Source organism: Meriones unguiculatus, chromosome 2, assembly GCF_030254825.1.
Source record: "Meriones unguiculatus strain TT.TT164.6M chromosome 2, Bangor_MerUng_6.1, whole genome shotgun sequence".
NCBI lineage: Eukaryota > Metazoa > Chordata > Mammalia > Rodentia > Muridae > Meriones > Meriones unguiculatus.
The window spans coordinates 146,285,486-146,303,183 of record NC_083350.1 but is presented as its reverse complement, the minus strand read 5'-3'; the positions used below and the strand labels follow the sequence as shown (position 1 = coordinate 146,303,183).

The 17,698-nt window shown below is 47.0% G+C and overlaps 1 protein-coding gene across 1 annotated transcript in view; it reads left to right on the top strand.

Moving 5' to 3' along the window:
• The first annotated feature begins 1,127 nt into the window (after positions 1–1,127).
• Ankrd50 (ankyrin repeat domain containing 50) overlaps positions 1,128–17,698 on the top strand; it is a 36,409-nt gene continuing 19,838 nt past the window's right edge. Inside the window, 2 exon segments of the mRNA XM_060378253.1 lie at positions 1,128–1,312; positions 2,385–3,248. Coding sequence (XP_060234236.1) covers positions 2,737–3,248 — 512 coding nt within the window. The 5' untranslated portion in view covers positions 1,128–1,312; positions 2,385–2,736.

The following is a 17,698-nucleotide window of genomic DNA, read 5'->3' as shown; positions in this document are numbered from 1 at the left end:
TTAGTATTTAGGCAATTGACAGATATAAATTTGATAAAACTGTAAGTTATTCTTAGTTTTTCTATGAGAAGTGAGTTGAGGTACATACATAAATGAAAAATTAATATCCAAATGGGTCTAAAGATTAATGACAATTACAACTTGATGCTAGTCTTTCAGCAGGCATGATCCATGCCTGTGATACTAGCACCAGTGAGGCACAGGCAGAGGAACAGTCACATTCCAAGCCAGTCTTCAACATGCGAAGACTGCCTCTCAAAAAACTGTTTCATGTCAATGGGTATGGCCTACCAAACCAGGTCTCTTTACCTTCTGGTCCAGGTCTAAATTAACTACTAGTAGTTTAATGGAAAATATATATACAGGATAAATGAGAACAAACTGGTCTACATATGTATTAAAAATCTCTCCACTTACCGTCCTGCCCTACGCTGTAAGAGACACAGGCTAAGTAATGACTAAAGCTGTTTAAGCAGAAACTAACCCAAACCGTAGCTTTATAAAAACCAGCTTCCATACAGTTGTGGAGAACGTACTCTGTGGAGAACGTTTCTGCAGGTTAGCTGGCAACCTGGGCTAGGTGCCTGGGACTTCAGGTGTAGGAGTTAAGCAAGCACGAGATTAACACCCGGTCCCTCAGCCTGAGCGGGCTGACCTGAGCCGCCTTCCTAGCTAGGCACGGAGGCCGACGACAGTCCGGCTGTCTGTGCAAACCCAGGGACCTATTGCACAAAGGCGGCCACCGAGCCTAGCTTGGTGACCAGAACACCACCCTGCCCGAGCCCTGCGCCGCACCGCGATCCGCTCTCACTCTTCGAGAGTGCGGAGGACGGTGGGCGGGGTGGGGCGGGGCCGTGGCGCTTCGGGTCTTAGGAGAATGGCTGGGCAGACGAGGCGGGGCTATGATCTGGGCGGGGCCTGCGGGGAAAGAAAGGTTGGGCAGGGCCTGCGAAAGGCAGACCAATTGGAGTGGGCTTTAAAGGGGAGGGGCGGGGTCTATGTGGGACGTGACCTATGGGGAGGGGCGTGGTCCGAAGGGGGCGTGGTCTGGGCGCAGCGAGGCGGGGTCTGTGCGGGGCGGGCCCTGGGTGGGCGGGGTATGCGTGGCGGGCGGGGCGCTGGCGCTGGCGGAGACAGTCTTTGCGCCGGCGGCGGTGGCGGCTGTGGGGGCTGGGCGGAGCGCCGCGGTGCGGGGCGGCCGGGCTGGCGGCGGCCGGGAGCCGCGGGCGGATGCGAGGCGGAGCGCACCGGGGACCGAAGCGGTGGAACGGCTGCGGGGGATCCCGGGAGCCGTGGAGCTGGAAGGACTGAGGTAACCGCGGGCAGCGGGCCGGGCGGAGCGGCCTCTGCAGCGAAGCTGGGACCGGGCGGGTCAGACCCCTCTCTGGATCCCCGGGGCTGGAGGCGGCGCCCGCGGCGGGACCTGGGCCGCGCCCTGCCCGCGCCGCACCGGGCAGCACCTCGTTCCGAGCCTTTGTCTGTCAGTGGAGCCGGGGCCGGAGCTGCGGCCGCGAGCACTCGGGGAGGCAGGCGTCCTCCCGGGCCTGAGTGGGGACTGCCTGCCCGGGCTCAGCCGGCCTTCTGCGGGAGCAGGTCCTGTGCAGCGGCAGCCCCGAGCTTCCCCCGAGGGTCTGCAAACTATCAACAAAGAAGCCCCGTCGGACGGGGCGAGCCTGAGCTGCCTCAGTGGCGCTCTTGCACAGCTACACCGCGAGGGCTTTCAGGCTGAAATCCAGGGTGCTGCTGTAGGTGGCAGAAAGTACCATTTTGTTTCCGTTTCGACAGGGAGGCTTTCAAAATCGGGGTTAATTCTGGAAAAAAATCTGCCTCGGAAGAATACTCATGGAGAAGAAAAAGTCTAAAAAAGGAAAATGGGTTCATTTAAGGGGTAATCGTGTAACTTTTTGAAAGTGCTTTCTCGGGTGAGTTGTAACAGATAGGTTTTAACGTGGTTTTTGTTTGCTTCATTTTAGTTTTGGGAATTGTTGACTGCCTGGGCATAGGAACACCGAGGAACCTGCAAACAGGTCTATTAAGAATCTGTCATCTCGAAAAATGTATTTTATGAATGTTTTTCATTAAGAAGGTGTCAACAGAGGTTTGTGATTTTTTTGCCACATAAGAGACTCTAATTTGAAACAGTTCCCTGGCAGCGGTCAGATGTTTGAAACTGGCACGAACTAGCTCTAGGCTCGGAATGCTCATCCTTCAGCGAGAGAGACACAGCGCTACCTACATCCTGTCTAAATGCAATCTCTCTGGTGCCACTTAACGTAATGGATGGCTTTTCTGCATCTCGTTTTCAGAGAGAGCACTGAGGCTCATAGTGCTGTGGGGGCGTTTTCTACAGACCCAAGCACTGGCAATTCTCTTCTGTTTTCCAGATGTGTTTTCTCATTTGTGTGCTTGAAACATCTACCATCACATGAACTCCAGATTGAGCCACAGAGTTCTGTGACCCCGAAAGATCCAGGAATGGTGTTGCCAGCTTTGGGACAAGCCATTTTTACATCCTCTTGACAAACATATAAATCCTTTGCTAATTAAGGCTATGGAACCAAATAAAGACAGGCGCATTCCTTTGCCAAATGAACTCTGGGGCTGTTGAGTTTCACTGTAACTGGCCATTCCCAGTCAACTTACATAGAAGTTATGCCCAAATGGACGTGAAGCCTGTGGCAATGTATCCGAGTTCTGGATCACAGTGAAGATTTAAAAAAGAAAACAAAACCTATTATGACGAATCCTTGGGAAGAGAAAGTCTGCAAAATGGCCCAAACGAGTCTGCTGCAAGGGAAGCAGTTTTACTGTCGTGAATGGGTTTTCCACAAACTTCAGCACTGCCTCCAGGAGAAGTCAAGCTGCTGCAACAGTACAGCCAACACACAGTCTCTTGTCGGAAATGCTGGGAATAATGCTAGTGCCATCTCTGGAAAGGGAGCCTCTTGGGGTGTGTTGCTGGTAGGAGGGCCTGGCAGTGGCAAGACAGCCCTCTGCACTGAGCTCCTGTGGCCAAGTTCCCCCGCAGGCCTGCAGAGAGGCCTGCACCGCCAGGCTTTGGCTTTTCACTTCTGCAAAGCCCAGGACTCTGACACTTTGTGTGTTGGAGGGTTTATCCGAGGTCTGGTAGCCCAGATCTGCCAAAGCGGACTTCTCCAAGGTTACGAGGACAAGCTAAGAGATCCAGCCGTCCAGAGTCTCCTAGGGCCTGGAGAGTGTGAGAGGAACCCAGCAGAAGCATTTAAAAGGTAACCGTGAGAAGGCAGCCATGCTTGCATTTCTGTGTACCCAAGTCTGGGATGCCTTGACCACACTGCTCAGTTGTTGGACTTAAATCACTGTTCATCAGTATACCCCCTTGGTTATATAAAAGAGAACCAAACTTAAGCTTTGTACTGCATAGTATGTGGCTTAAAGATGAAGCTTCATTTTACTGGTTTAATAACAGAATGCTGCTTCCTTACACAGTGCGTGTGGTTGGAAAGGGGGATTTGCTCTAAGACATAGCAGTTAGCTGCTGGGACTCTGGGGTGGGGTTTCACTGAAGCCAGCTTTTGACCATAGTAATATTTACAGTTTCTTTAAATAAGAAAGGTACTTTCTCTAAAACCGAGACCTTAGGAAATTGGCTCATGTTGTGGGGTTTATTCTGTTACTGACTAAGAGAAAAGTTGCGTGACCAATGGTGATATTTCTAAAACAGCGAACATTTGAAACGTTTTAGTATTTTGAGTGATGAAGACAACATTGTTTTACTCATTTAAGAATCTCTCTGTGATAAATGGGTTGGTGTGAGTGAGCATGCTGCTTTTGCAAATGGTTTCAGGTGCAGAACTGCATTCCAGGAAACGCCATTCATTGGAGATAAGCTTTGCTTCCCAGTTTCTGCGCATACTGTCCTCTCCGCCTCACTTCTGCTTGAGTCACCCTTCTCCTCCTTCTGTGTGCCTCCTTCTCCTCCACATTGCCTAGTAGGTCCTCCAGGACCAGGTGTGTGTGTTCAGTATTCTGCTCTCTCGTGCCTGAGAGGTTTGTGGAGGAGGGATTTGCAAAGGATGACAAAAGCAGCGCTTGTTTTTATATCCTGATAGCTAAAGCTTCTGCAGGAGATACTGAAAGTATTTGATAATGATAGCTAACGCTGTGGGTGTTGCTATGCTAAGTGTGTTGCAAATATTAAGTCATGTAGTTTTCCTACGAATTCTGTGGTGTGGGAACCTTTATTCTATCTTCTTGATGAGGAAACAGAGAGAATGCAGAAGGAAATTATGGAAGATTATACAGGTTGGGAAGTTGCAGACTGATATTTTATATACGTATCTGATTACGTGTGCGTGTGTGTGTGTGTGTGTGTGTGTGTGTGTAAGAGAGAGAGACTAGAGTTCTTGATGCACGTGATAAGTAACAAGTTGTGGGTAGTGGAGTTGGAGAGCCTGGAGGTGTGTGTTCAGTGTCATGTTCAGATGGCCTATTTAAGAGTGGGGTTTGAATGGGAGGTGCCCCTATAGACTCCTGAGTTGAAAGCTTGGTCCACAGCGAGGCGCAGCCCTAGAGGAGGGGCCCAGCTGAAGAAAGTGGGCGGTTGGGGGTAGGCCTTGAAGTTCCGTAGCCCCACCTCATTTCCCCTCTGCTCTCCGCTTCCTGACTGTGGACATCATGTGACCATCTACCTCAAGCTACTGTTGCTTTTCATGTCCTCCAATCAGACCTTCTCCCCATAAGTTGCTTTCTTGTTAGGAGTTTGATCACAGTAACGGAAAGCAGCAAGTACAGGTAGTGTGACCAGAGGATTGAAGCTGAGTTGTTTATATATGACGGCCAGTGCAGGCATAGAGGTGTCACATTCTTCTAGACTATTTTTTTCATAGATTTATTTACTTATTATTTATATAGTACCCTGTGCATGAATGCATATGCACCAGAAGAGGGCACCAGATTTCATCATAGCTGGTTTCGTCATCTATGAGCTGGGAATTGAACTCAGGACTTTGGAGGCACAGACAGTGCTCTTAACCGCCGAGCCATCTCTCCCAGCCCCCTCTTCTAGACGTCTTAATGTGTAAATACAGGACTGCTGCCTATAAGCTGCTGAGGAAATCAGGACAAGCCTGTGACACAGACTCAGCCAGGTGGCAGGTTTGGTGGAGGGCACCCTGTGTGGAAGCTTTGCAGGCTCAGTGATGTCATCTATAGCAGATCTCACAGGCTGTACTTGACCACCCTCTCTCCCCTGTTACTGCCTTTTCTGAATACAACTATTATTAATTAAAGAGGCATGTTTAATTTGTTTTAGATAATTCCGTAAGCTATCTGGGTGACATCATGAACAATCCCTTTTGGAGTGTGTAGCCTGAGATCTAAGAGTTCAAACTCTTGTTTGGTAACTGTGCTTTTGTTTAATGTATTCTTATACCAAGCAACTCTTTCTTCATAATATCATTGATTTTCCTGAAAACATTCAGGAATTTTTCTTCCATTCCAGACATTAGTCTGTAACTATTTTTCTGCCCGATTTGAAGTTATTAACTGGTCGAGGGGAAGGAAGCTAAGTTAGGACCTTGGATGAAAAGCACACCCACACTGCCCTTCTGATTGACAGGGGTCCCACCTATACTTCCTGTGTGTCTGCTTGCAAGAAGTACCTCATGAGCTGAGGTTCCTCCATCGATGGTTTCCCACCCTTTAGAACCCAGTAAACCCATTGCTTACGTCCTTCCCACTCTTGTGTTTGTTACAGCAGTACAAAGTGGACTTAGGCAACCCACTTTGAGTAAAGTGCTGCAAACTTTATTAGGAATGTGTTAGATCTGGACATGAAGAGACACCCTTCAACATGTCACTTAGGAGAGGGCTGTAGTTTCCATGTAGCCACTTCATTTAGGTAGAGTTAAAAGGAGACAATTAAGGGGGTATGTCCTATTTAGGAGCCCTAGTTAGGATTTCTGTGATGAAGCACCATGGCCAAAGGCAGCCTGAGGAGAAAAGGATGTTTTTGCCTTATGCATCCATATCCCTGTTCATCATCACAGGAAGCCAGGAATGGAACTCAGACAGCGCAGGAACCTGAGGCAGGAGCTGATGCAGAGGCCACAGAGGGGTGCTGCTTCCTTGCTTGCTCTTCATGGCCTGCTCAGCCTGCTTTCTTGTAGGACCCAGGATAACCTCCCCAGAAATGGCCCCATCCACAGTGGGCTGGGCCCTCCCCCATCCATGGCCTACAGCCGTCTTATGGAGAGGTTCCTTCCTCTCAGATGACTGTAGCTTGTATCAAATTGACATAAAACTACCCAGCACAGTGTGAAAGTAGATGATTGATGCAGAATTAAATGACATAGAAATGTAAGCCTAGAGAAATGGAATCATCCTTTTTCCTTTTGATAAAAATGTCAAAGCCAGCTTTTATAACTATGCTTTCTTAACATATAAATTTTGATAATATTAATAGAATACACACAAAGGGCAGCAGTCTGCACTTGGTGAAGAAAACCGTTTGCTGGGAAACTGAGGAGATTCAGTCATGAGCTTTTTCATCCACTTGACTTTCTCCCTCAGTTTCACTTTTTAACTTTTTACGTGTATTTTACTCTTAGTCTGTGGCTAGACTGTAGTACTGCTGGTTAAATTGTTACGTGAGATGATGTATGCCTGAGTTTATTTTAATCTAGTTACACATGGCAGCTCCTTTCCCCTCAGACATGGCATGCTGCTTCTCAGATATAGTGGTCTAAAATTTCCCTGTCATTCATTCACTCACTAATTCATTCATTCATTCCCTCATTCATTCACACATGAGCAGACAGAGCTGTGCTGAGCTGGAGATAAACAGTGATGTAGCTGCAGCCTTGCCTTCAAAGAGATTTTATTCTAACCCATCCTGCTTCTATGAAGAGAGGTTAAGGTTGAAAACCCTTTACAGCGTTCTTGTGACACACTGTGGCATCCACAGGATTATTTTGCTTACTGAAAAGACATAAAAACACACCATTGCTTGTTTCTTTTCATTTTCATTGAGTTGCAGTTAATTGTATGTATATACAGTTTTTTTTCTCCTTTAAATTCATTTGTATTACTCAGAATAAGTCTATAAGGCTGAAAACTGGTGGTTGATTTCTTTCATTCTGCTCCCTCCAACCCCAGGTTTTCAGTACAGAGCTGTATGTTTTGCCCTCAGCATGGCTTCTGCTCTAGTGTTAGAACAAGCAAGGCAGGGCTTCCAGTCAGTCCTGTAACCATTAGCAAATTCCAGCTATTTCTGGGCAAATGGTGACTTGCTCTGTAGGGAGTGCGGTGTGGTGGCAGTAGCTTCAGGCCTCCCGTGTGCTTTAGAAGCAGGATGGCATTTCACTAGGCTACAAGCTCCCAGCTGGGCTTTCTAGATCTTTTATATTCAGGTGGACACGGTGCCCAAGAGGCCCTCATCCCTACCCCTGCCTTTATTTCTGGATGACACTCTGAAGGTGTCCCTTTCCCTCTGGTATTACAGTATCAGTGTAAGTAGATTAGAATCGTGAGGAAATATTAAAGATGGCTAAATGGCTCTCGATACTGAGAGTTTAGCAGTTAAGTGTGTTAGTGGTGAAGAAGGGCCTTGGGCTTACGAAAGAAGAGCTCAGGCTCAGAGATGAACCCCTGCGCCAACTCAACAGAAACCCGAATCTTCTTAGTGCTTTCATCTGCCATCCCCAGGTTCTTACCTGGCTCTCTTACTCAAAATGCAGAGCATCCTCTGCTGCCCCCTCACTCCACCATCTTCATGACATCATTCATGCCCGAGGAACTTTTCCTGTCTCCTGTAGTGCTTAGTTAGCACTTTGCATGATGTCAGCAGCTGCTAAGTAATTATCATTTAATGAATGCATAATGCTGCTTGCCTATCTGAACTATTCCCTAACATAGCTGAAAGGCTGAAGCCTCTGAATGAGTAAGAAAAATGAAATGTTGCATTGTTAAGGCTAGTTTTAAGTGCTGAACAGGCTAGTGTTGTGACTAGCTGTGTGAGCTGGCATCAATCCAGGCAGTTCAGTGTGGCCAGATACTTGTCTCCCATCCCACCTCTCTTCAACAGAGGGCTCAGGGCAGAAGGCCCGCCTCTTGTTCCCTTGTGTGTGCTCATGGCAAAATACTCTTTTTTCATCACTTGTCTTTTATAACTAATGCTAGGTAGGCCAAATGTCATTTTCATTCTTTTTTAAAGGCATTTTGAAAATTTGTGTATATGTTTATGTGCATAAGTCATCAAATCTACAGGAGCTAGAGTTAATAGGTGGTTGTGAGCCACTAGATCTGAGCACTGGGACTTGAACTCGGGTCCTCTGCAAGAACAGTAGTTTTCTTAACTGCTACACCATCTCTCCAGCCTCTTCATTTTCTGTTCTTTATTCTATTTTTTAAATTAAAGGTCCCTGTTACCATGTCTCTTCCCCACCCCCCCCCACCCCCATACACACAGTTTAAACACAACAGAACTATAATTTCATTCACAAAACTTTGCAGTTGTCTTTCAGGCCAAGACCATTTTCACCTTTGCCCTATCGCTTAAAGTATTTGTGTATTAGTTATTTAATTTTAAAAGCATTCTTAGTTATATGTAGTGTGTAGTTTGTGAGTGGGGTTGTACACATGAGGCATCCACAGAGGCCGGGAGAGAGAGAGCTGGATTCCCTACAGCTGTAGTGACAGTTGACTGTGAACTGCCTTGTGGGTGCTGGGAACTGAACTCTTTTGGAAACCAGTAAGCACCCTCAATCCCTGAGCCATTTCTCCAGCCCCACTCTGTCATTTTCCTGTAGGATGAGTCTCCATTCTTCCAGCCTTCCACTGCCTCTCCCTCACATCTGTCTCTTCTCCCAGTGGACTGTGAGCGCCAAGCACCAGAAGAGCTCTCTGCAGTGGCTCTGCACGCTTGGCCTCCCAGCACCTGTGTAGTGCTGAACTAGTACGTTGCTCAGGTGTCCATATTTTTAATTCACTTTGGATAATTTTCATTCTTCTTTTAGAACACACAGAAGAAAATGGTGCCCTACAAGTTGGTATATTTTTACACAATTCAGGAATTTAACATTTGCATTCAGATTTTGTTCAGAACTGTGGTGAGAATGTGCTCTGGTTGGCTGGCCTACTGGTTCAGGGATGATGATGGCTCTAGAGAGACAGGATGCCATCTGTAACCAGACCCTATGCCTGGAGTAGATAACACACACACATAGCCGGGAGAGTGTTCATAATTGTTATTGGGGGTGTGGGAAAGGTACTCTAACAGTAATTTGGGGTCTGAGCCAGCCAGTGTGTGCATGTAGGGCTGACGGGACTGACATCCTGATTGACACCGTCTGTGCAATTTTTTACACGGACAGTTTCATTTATTGGCATGTACCAGAAACTCTCTATACGTTCTCTACAGGCTTGGACTGGGCTTGTCTTGAATTTGTGCCCATAAATGGAACTTCTTCCTCCTCTCTGTCACATTTCTTATCTTACTGAAATGTGACTTCTGTCAAGTGTACCCACAGGAAGATTTGAATATGTGATTGGCAGGCTCTGGGCTCCTGGCTCAGCTTGCCTTTTGCATCTCTTATGTTGTTGAGCGGTCTTCCTTGTTTGTCCTTTTTCCCAGAATCCCCCTCTGACTGTTTCTCGTGGCTCTTCCTCTGGTTTCTCTTAGGTTTGTCCTCAAAGCATCCTCACATTCCTTCATGTACATGATTCTGTCTTATCTAGTGACATGTCAACATAGTAACTCTCTTAACATATGACATGTTAAGATCTTCAGCCATGCTGATCTATACCTGTCAATTCACTTGGCCATCCCTCACTAACCTTTGTTTAAACTCACTTCTCTTCCAAGGTTTCTTTCTTTTCTTTTCTTTTTTTGTTAACACTGTGTGCATGTCACATACTCATCACAAACACACACATTTAATAAATGCAAAAAATCCAACTAACGTTGCAAATACATCCAGATATATCCTAATTTGATTCTTACATGCCAAGGAGTGCAATAGTAAAGCAAAGCATGGGAAGACTTGGTTTTCCACAATTAAGCCGCCATGTTTCTACAAGAGCAGAAGGCTTTGTCTGTGGAGTCAAAGCAAGGCGATTCGTAATGCAAGGCATGAATGCAAGCTGCAGTGTTTCAGGCCTTGGACCTAACTGTGTGCAGCATGAAGTTTCCATGCCGCATGTTCAGAGTCAAGGCGGCAGTGAAGTCCTGTGACACAGCACAGGCGAGCTGCCAGGAATACCCTGGATTCATTCCATATTTTATGCTGAGCTAATTTTGGGTCATGGTATATTCAAAAAACCTTTACTCTTACAAAGTTATATTTTGAAAGTTAGGGGTCACCATATGGAGTTGCAGTCCACCGTTGAGGCAGCTGAGTTCTAGAGCCATTTCTGTCTCTGATTTTCTCAGGATCGAGGGGCCTGTGCCATGGTGGCAGATGTGGCCTGAACAGAGGCTTCAATGAAGCTTTTACTCTGGTGCTTCTTGCCATCACCATGGTAACAGAACTGTGGTGAGAATGTGCTCTGGGTGGCCTCCTGGTCCAGAGATGATGATGATTATGGAGAGACAGGATCCCACCTGTAATCTGACCCATGCCTAGAGAAGATAAAACACACACATAGATAGGAGTGTATGTTATTGGGAGGGTGGGGGGTGGGTTATAGACACGATTATGAAAATAGCTGCAAAACTTAAGAAGAAAGGAATTTTTCAAATGGGAAGTCATTTTCATTAGAAATTTGGGCGTCGTGGATTAATCAATTTCACTCATCCATATACTGAATCTGTCAGCAACTTGTTTTACCTCCGTGATGAAGCCAGCGCCTCCCATTTCCATTTCCCGTCATGGCTAAGTCCTGCGTTGTGGAGCTACTGCAGCTTCCCTGGACGTTAGAGAGAGAATCAGGTCATGTTACCTCCCCACTTATACCTGCCAGCACCTCTTTGCCACCTTTGAGGTGAGCCTGAGCGCTGCAGGCCTTGGCCTTTGACCCTGCCTGTAGTGCTTTGAGCAGCTTCCTTACTAAGTCACACTCTCTCTATCCTGGCAGGCTATGTGACTGCCAACTCAGCACACGTGTGCATGGTGGTCCCTCCTGGAATCACTTCTGTAATTCTGTAAAATTTTATTCTTTGACTACGTTTTTGAGCGAGCAGAGGAAGTGGTTGTAAGAGTTAGGATGTGGTAAGAGCCAATCACTATTAAACTAACAGCTGAGTACTTGTTTTAATATGAAACATTCTAATTTTGGCCACATCTATGCGATTCTTATTGTTTAAACCACATGCAATGCCAAAATACTTCATTTTTGTGTGAGAAACAGTTTATGTGTATTACAGAGTTGTAGATGAACAAATCTCATTTACACCATCCCTCTGCTCTAGCCAAAATACACCCATATTCTGGGGGAGGTCCTCCTTCGCCTCACTGTGCCTCTCTGAGGTATGGGGCCTGGGATGTCTGGGGTGGATTGTCTTGTGCAGCCAGCATCATTAAACAACATTTTCCTCTGAGAGTTTGTGTTTTAAAGGTTTCCTTTATTTTTTATGCGTATGTGTGTCTGTGTTTGTATATGCCACATGAGTGTAGGTATCAAAGAGGCTAGAAGACAGGGTCAGATCCCTTGGACCTGGAATTGCAGTTATGAGCCGGTTGATGTGGGTGCTGGGAACCAAACTCTGGTCCTCTGAAGAACAGCCTTAGGTATGCAGTGTGGCTGAGGCCACTGTCATACTTTGGTTCATTCATTTGTTTGAATACATAATAGGGGTGAAGAACACACCAGATCCTGTCCTAGGGCACGCAGGAAGCAGACGTGGCAAACATCCTGTGTGTTTATTGGCTTTTTTAAAAAATATTTATTTATTCACTTTACATCCCTATTTTAGCCCTCTCCCTCCTCTCCTCCTGGTTCCATCCTCCCTTTCTCTTTTCCTGTCCCCCCTCCCCTATTCCTCAGAAAAAGGGAGCCCTACCCACACCCCTCCCAGGTCATTAAGTCTCATCAGGACTGAACGTCCTCTTCCCCTGTGGCCTGGTGAAGCAGCCCCGCCAGAAGGGGGAGTGATCAGAGAGCAGGCAACAGAGTCCATGTCGGAGTCAGCCCCCACCCCCACTCCCCTTTCTAGGTGACCCACGTGGTACATCTGTATATGTACCATGTCTATGCACAGTCCTTGCTTGGTGCTTTGTCTCCACAAGCCCCTCTGGGCTCTGGTTACTTGGTTCTGTTGGTCTTCTTGTGGCACTCCTGGCACCACTCATAGCTAGCTAGTGGAGGTGGTTGTCGCAGGACTTAAAACAAGTAACAGTGTTTTATTATAGAAAACCAAAGCAGGGCAGGAGCTTGGGCTGGGAAAATGGGGGCCTGCTCTTTCATATAGGGCTTCTTAGGCTGTTTAGAAGGAAATTTGACACAAATTTAGACCCAGGAGATACCGAGTACAAGGTTATGGCCTTGGTCGGAGTTGGTTTAATGTCTAGGAAACAGGGGTGCTTGTATGGCTGGGGGAGAACTCACAGGGGCAGCTAGTGAGAGGCAGAGGCAGTCAGGAGCCTGAGAGAGCTTTAGATGGTTGAGAGGACATTCTTTCTCCCCTGCCTTTGAGCAGACTGGAAGCCATGGAAGTGCTTTGTTTCATAAGGTCACACTAATTGACGTCCTGAGAAGAGGGTAGATAGCTAAGACCAGGAAGGCGGTAAGTGGGCAGTAAGTCATCCATGTGCAGGTGTTGGGGCTTGGGCTTGAGGGAAGCAGAGAGCCCAGTCGAGGTGTATTCTGAGTTTGGTTTCAGATTGACCCGAGAGCTTTTTGGATGTGAGTTGTGACAGAAAGAAAGCAAGATCTGGCTCTTGAGATCTTGGCTGGGAAGCTGGAAGCCTGGAATTACTGAGTTACTGAAAACTGGAGACTGAAGGGAGGAGCCTAGCGAGGGCTGGGAGCTGGAGCTCACAGTTCTGAAAAGCTGAACTCCAGCATAAGCACAGAGGGTGAGCAAGCAGTTCAGGTTCAGCTGGGGTTTGCATGGGATATTGTTGCCGTCTAAGGCACCCAGGCAGAGTAATAGCAAGAGGCTCAGAACTTGGGCGCGGGGGGGGGGGGTTGATTTAGGGGTTGTTAGAGCATGGATAAGGAATCACTGCAGTTGGAGGATAGAACCATGCCCAAAGGTGTCAGTTGTAAAGGATTCCAGCAAGTTGAGGTTCATGTATAGGCGTTGAGTGATAGGCAGGTCATCTCCATAGCACAAGAAAGCTCGGGCCACTGGCATCGTGAATGATGCTAGGGAGTGGTACCTAGTAGACTTTACCTGTGGTCAGGAGCCTTACCTGTGATGCAGGAATGACATCTAGCAGAAGCGGGAGGAGCTGTGGGCTCATGGGTTGCTTGCAGAGGACAGAGAAGACAGGCTGGGAGGAGAGGTGGAATAGAGAAGAGATGAGGGAGTGTTGGCCATTGTTGAGGAGGTGAGGTGGGTAGACTCTGACGAACAGGCTTCCAGGATAAGAGAGCAGAGGGGACATCTCCAGCTCGGGTGTGAGTTTGTTCCCCACGGCCGTGGTCAGAGGGAGCTGTGGGCCAGAGTTGCTTAGTTTGGGGGACTCTAGCGAAGTTGTTTTCTGACACATATCTTTTTTTATATGCTCACACTGTGTTGGATGGTATGGAAGACACCCAGAGTGCTGAAAATACCTGGATTATCTGATCTGGCTCTATATTGTTTCATTTACCAGTACGTTACCAATCCATAATCCTAATTTTTAAGTATGTATGTATGTATTTATTTATTTGTTTGTTTGTTTATATCTGTGGGCATGGCCATCCTGTGACACCTGTGTGGAGGTCAGTTCTCTTCTTCCATTATGTGGGCAGACATTGATGTCAGGTCTTCAGATTTGGCAGCAAATGGATTTACCCACTAAGCTATCTTGGCAGCTCCCATATTAATTATTTTAAAGGTTTTATTGAGCTAAAGAGATGACTCAGCAGTTGAGAGCACTGTCTGCTCTTCTCGAGGACCCTGGTTCCATTCCCAGCATTCACACAGCATCTCACAACCATCTGTAACTCCAGTTCCAAGGAATCCAATACCCTCTCCTGGCCTTTAGGCCTGCACATGGTGCTTAGACATGTACAGGCAAAACACCCATGTATATACAAAAAATTGGGGAAAATGGTTTGTTTTTGTGTTTTAATTGTGTATCTGAAGTAGAGTTGAGCATGTAAATGCAGAGTCAGAAGATGGTGTCGAATCCCCTGGAGCTGGAGTTAGGGCAGGTGTGAGCCACCCAGCGTGGGTGCTGGAACCTTAACTCCAGCCCTCTGCGAGAACAGCAAGCACTCCTCAACACTGAGCCACACCTCCAGGCCCCATAATAAAGATTTAAGTATGTGTCTATGTTTTGGATGATAACATAGCAGTGTCCTGATAGCGCCTCTCATCAGTAAGGCCCTTTCCTTCCTTGGGCCAGCAATGGCAATGGGAGGTCATCTTCAGGACTCGGCTGCCCTGGCTTTCTTGGTGGTCTTTGCCAAACCTCAGGTACACCTGCCTTCTTTGGTACAGTTTGTCTCACTTTTGACCACCCCTCAGCTCCTTGGGGCTCAGAGGTTCTGCTCTTTCTCAGTGATGCTTAGGTTATTAGCTCTGTAGCCTCATGCCCTTTCCAGCCTCAGATTCCTTCATCTCTCTTGAGTGTTGTTTGTGTTTCGAGTAAGCAGAATCTCTTTCCAGCATACACTGAGCTCTCCCGCTGGCCTGCAGACACACTTGGCCTACTTTCCTCAGCCTTTTAAACACCGTCCAGAACTTAGCAAACACACCTTGGGGAAAACTAATCTTGTGTGCTGAACTCTTCAGATTTGCACTTTGCTCTTTAAAGCAGACCTGACTGACCCTGTGGGTTTGGTTCCTTGGCAGAGTTCCTTGATGGGCCAAGCTGGTTCCTGGTCTGCACCTGTGATCACTGACACTTCCCCGATCACCAGATGAACTGAGACCAGCAGGCTAGTCCCCATCTTTGAAAACACCCCTGGTCTCAGAAGTTGTAGTTCACCTGGGCTCATCTCTTGTCTTTATAGATGTAGGTATTGTAATCTGGCCATTGCTTTTTTTCTTGTGACCAGGTAGCCAGCCCTGTGCTGTTTGGCACTGTCCATCTTCACCCTATAGTCACTGTGGATGGGATGCGCCGGAACTTTCTATCCCACTTTATGGAGTTATACTTGTATTGTTTCTTTAAAAATAAATCTATCTCTGCTTATTCCTGTGAATATTAATGTGGCTTTTCTAAGTCCGTGGGTGGTGTTGTAAATTACTTCTCTTTGGACATCAGTAGTAGGCCTGGTCTGGAGCGGCCACTCTTCGGCTATCTTCCCTTTTATACCCCTCTTCTGTCTGGATCCCCAGACTCTCCATTCTGCTAACTGGTTCCCCCACATCACTATCTTAAGCCTCCGTGTTACCTTTGAATGAGGGTAACAACTTGAAACTTAAAGACACGACCCCAAGTTGCTATCAGTTTTTCTTTGTTCAGCACTGACACTGATTTTTTTTTTTTTTTTTTTGAGATAGGGTTTCGCTGTCCTGGGCTTGATTTGTAGACCAGGCTGGCCTTGAACTCCCTGCCTCTGCCTCCCTGAGTGCTGAGATTAAAGGCGTGAGCCACCAAGCCTGGCTGACATGGATGTTTTTATATTCAGTTCCTGTCTTCATGAGACTAGCTTTGGGTGCTCTCCCAGGGCCGGTAGGTCTCTGGCCATCACTGCATACTTTGGGGTAGTACTGGGTTCAGTTCCCTCCAAGCTAAGCTTCTGGTGCTTGTGTGTCTTTTGCTGTATGTTCTTGTTTATGCTTTCACATTCTGGCTTCACCTTGATCAAGATTTCACAAACAGGCTTCCCCCTCTTTAGGTTGGCCACACTCTAACCTTGTTTTAATCATCAGCTGGCTGTTGTTATTATTGGTTGGGTGAATGATTAGATAGTATTTTACCCCTGACTCTTTGGAAATGCCAGCTACCACCATCATCTTCTGTCCCTTTACAAATGCTTTACTTTATTGGATGGATAGCTTTTTTTTTTTTTTTTAAGAAAACACAGTTGAAGTTTGTTGTACTGAAGGAAGACAAGATAAAAATTATTGCTGTTTTCATTTTCTGTAAAAAGCAAATAACCCCTCTCCCGATTTTTTTTTTATTAAAGCCTGGAATTTTTTTCTTATTGGGTAATTTATTAAAACGACCAGCAGAGATGTCAGTATGTTGCCTGAGATAATTTAGAAGACGCTAGATTTAGCATTAACTTTCTAGGTGAATGACCCTCACACATGGTAGATGGGGGAGCTAGGTCCTCAGCTCTTACCTGGATAGTCCTCAGAGGAAAGAGACTTGAGACCCTGGCTTTGGAAGTGTGCCGTGTCACACCCTGTAAGTGGTTACATCACCCTGGGAGAGCATCACATTGAGGGGTCAGAGAAAAGCAGTGCAGATCAAAGGCCGTTCTGGCCTCTGAGCAGGTGAGTCCATTATCCTGGCCTCTGTTGGGGATGCTATCCAGCAGTGGTGGAGAGTGCACAAGGCCAGGGTCCCAGTGGCCTCTTCAAGAGCATGCCCGGGTGACCTGAGATGTTTCAGCCCTGGAACTCGGTGTCTTGTGTGGCTTTTGGGTGTTAAGGACTTGAGGATTAGGGTTCTTTACGGCCCCCTGGAATCAAAACAGCTTAGCTCAGTGCCCCCCTTTGTATGTCGTTCACCCCGGAGCATGTGTGAAAGCCATGGACACTCTCAGTGTCCATCTTCGTTTTCTTTTTGTTTGCCACTGTGTACTCCAGACCAGCTGGCCTTTGGACATCTGAGGATTCTCCATCTCCATATCAGGTTTCAGGATACACACTTTCCATGATTTCCAGGGTGTCTAACCCTGGGCCTCATGTCTGTGCAGCAAGTACTTTTCTCACAGAGCATCCCCTTCAGCTCTATAAATCAGAATTTTTGATCATGTCATGTAAAACAGAAACGGGACAGTCTTCCTGTAAAACCTCAGCCGTGGACCATCCCCCACTGAAGCAGTACTGTGCTGAAGCCCAGAGAAAGAGTGGCTCACTTGTGAGTGTTTAAAAAGATGTGCATATTCTCACTGTGAGGCCAACAGTTAATGAAGTGAGTGCAGAACCACTAACATGCACAGGACCTCACTGGCTCCTGCCATCTTCATCCCTCTTCCTTCTTGTGAAAAGAAGTACCTGTTTATGGAGTAGAACCCAGTAATATGTCACATAGGAAGCAGAGTTAGTACTGAGACACAGTTTGCTTTAGGTGTGTGGGCTCCAACGTTTTGTGCCTGCCCAACTTTCCACTCTCTGTCTTAGAGAGAGAGCAGTGACCCTAATGTCTGTCCACCCCAGTTTAGGAGAGGATTCTGGCAATCTATTGTGTATAAAAATACCAGGAATGTTTTAGCAGCACCGGGGCTGAGGGAGTGGGCTTGTCCTAGTTAGGGCACAATTGCCATAATATAACACTGGAACAAAAGCCTTTTGGTGAGTAGTGTATTTCAGCTTACCCTTCCAGGTAACAGTCTTATCACTGAGGAAAGTCAGGGCAGGACCCTGGAGGCAGGAGTATGCAGAGGCCATGGAGGGGTGCTGCTTACTGCCTTGTTCATCTGCTCTCTCACCAGCCCTGGGGTGTCC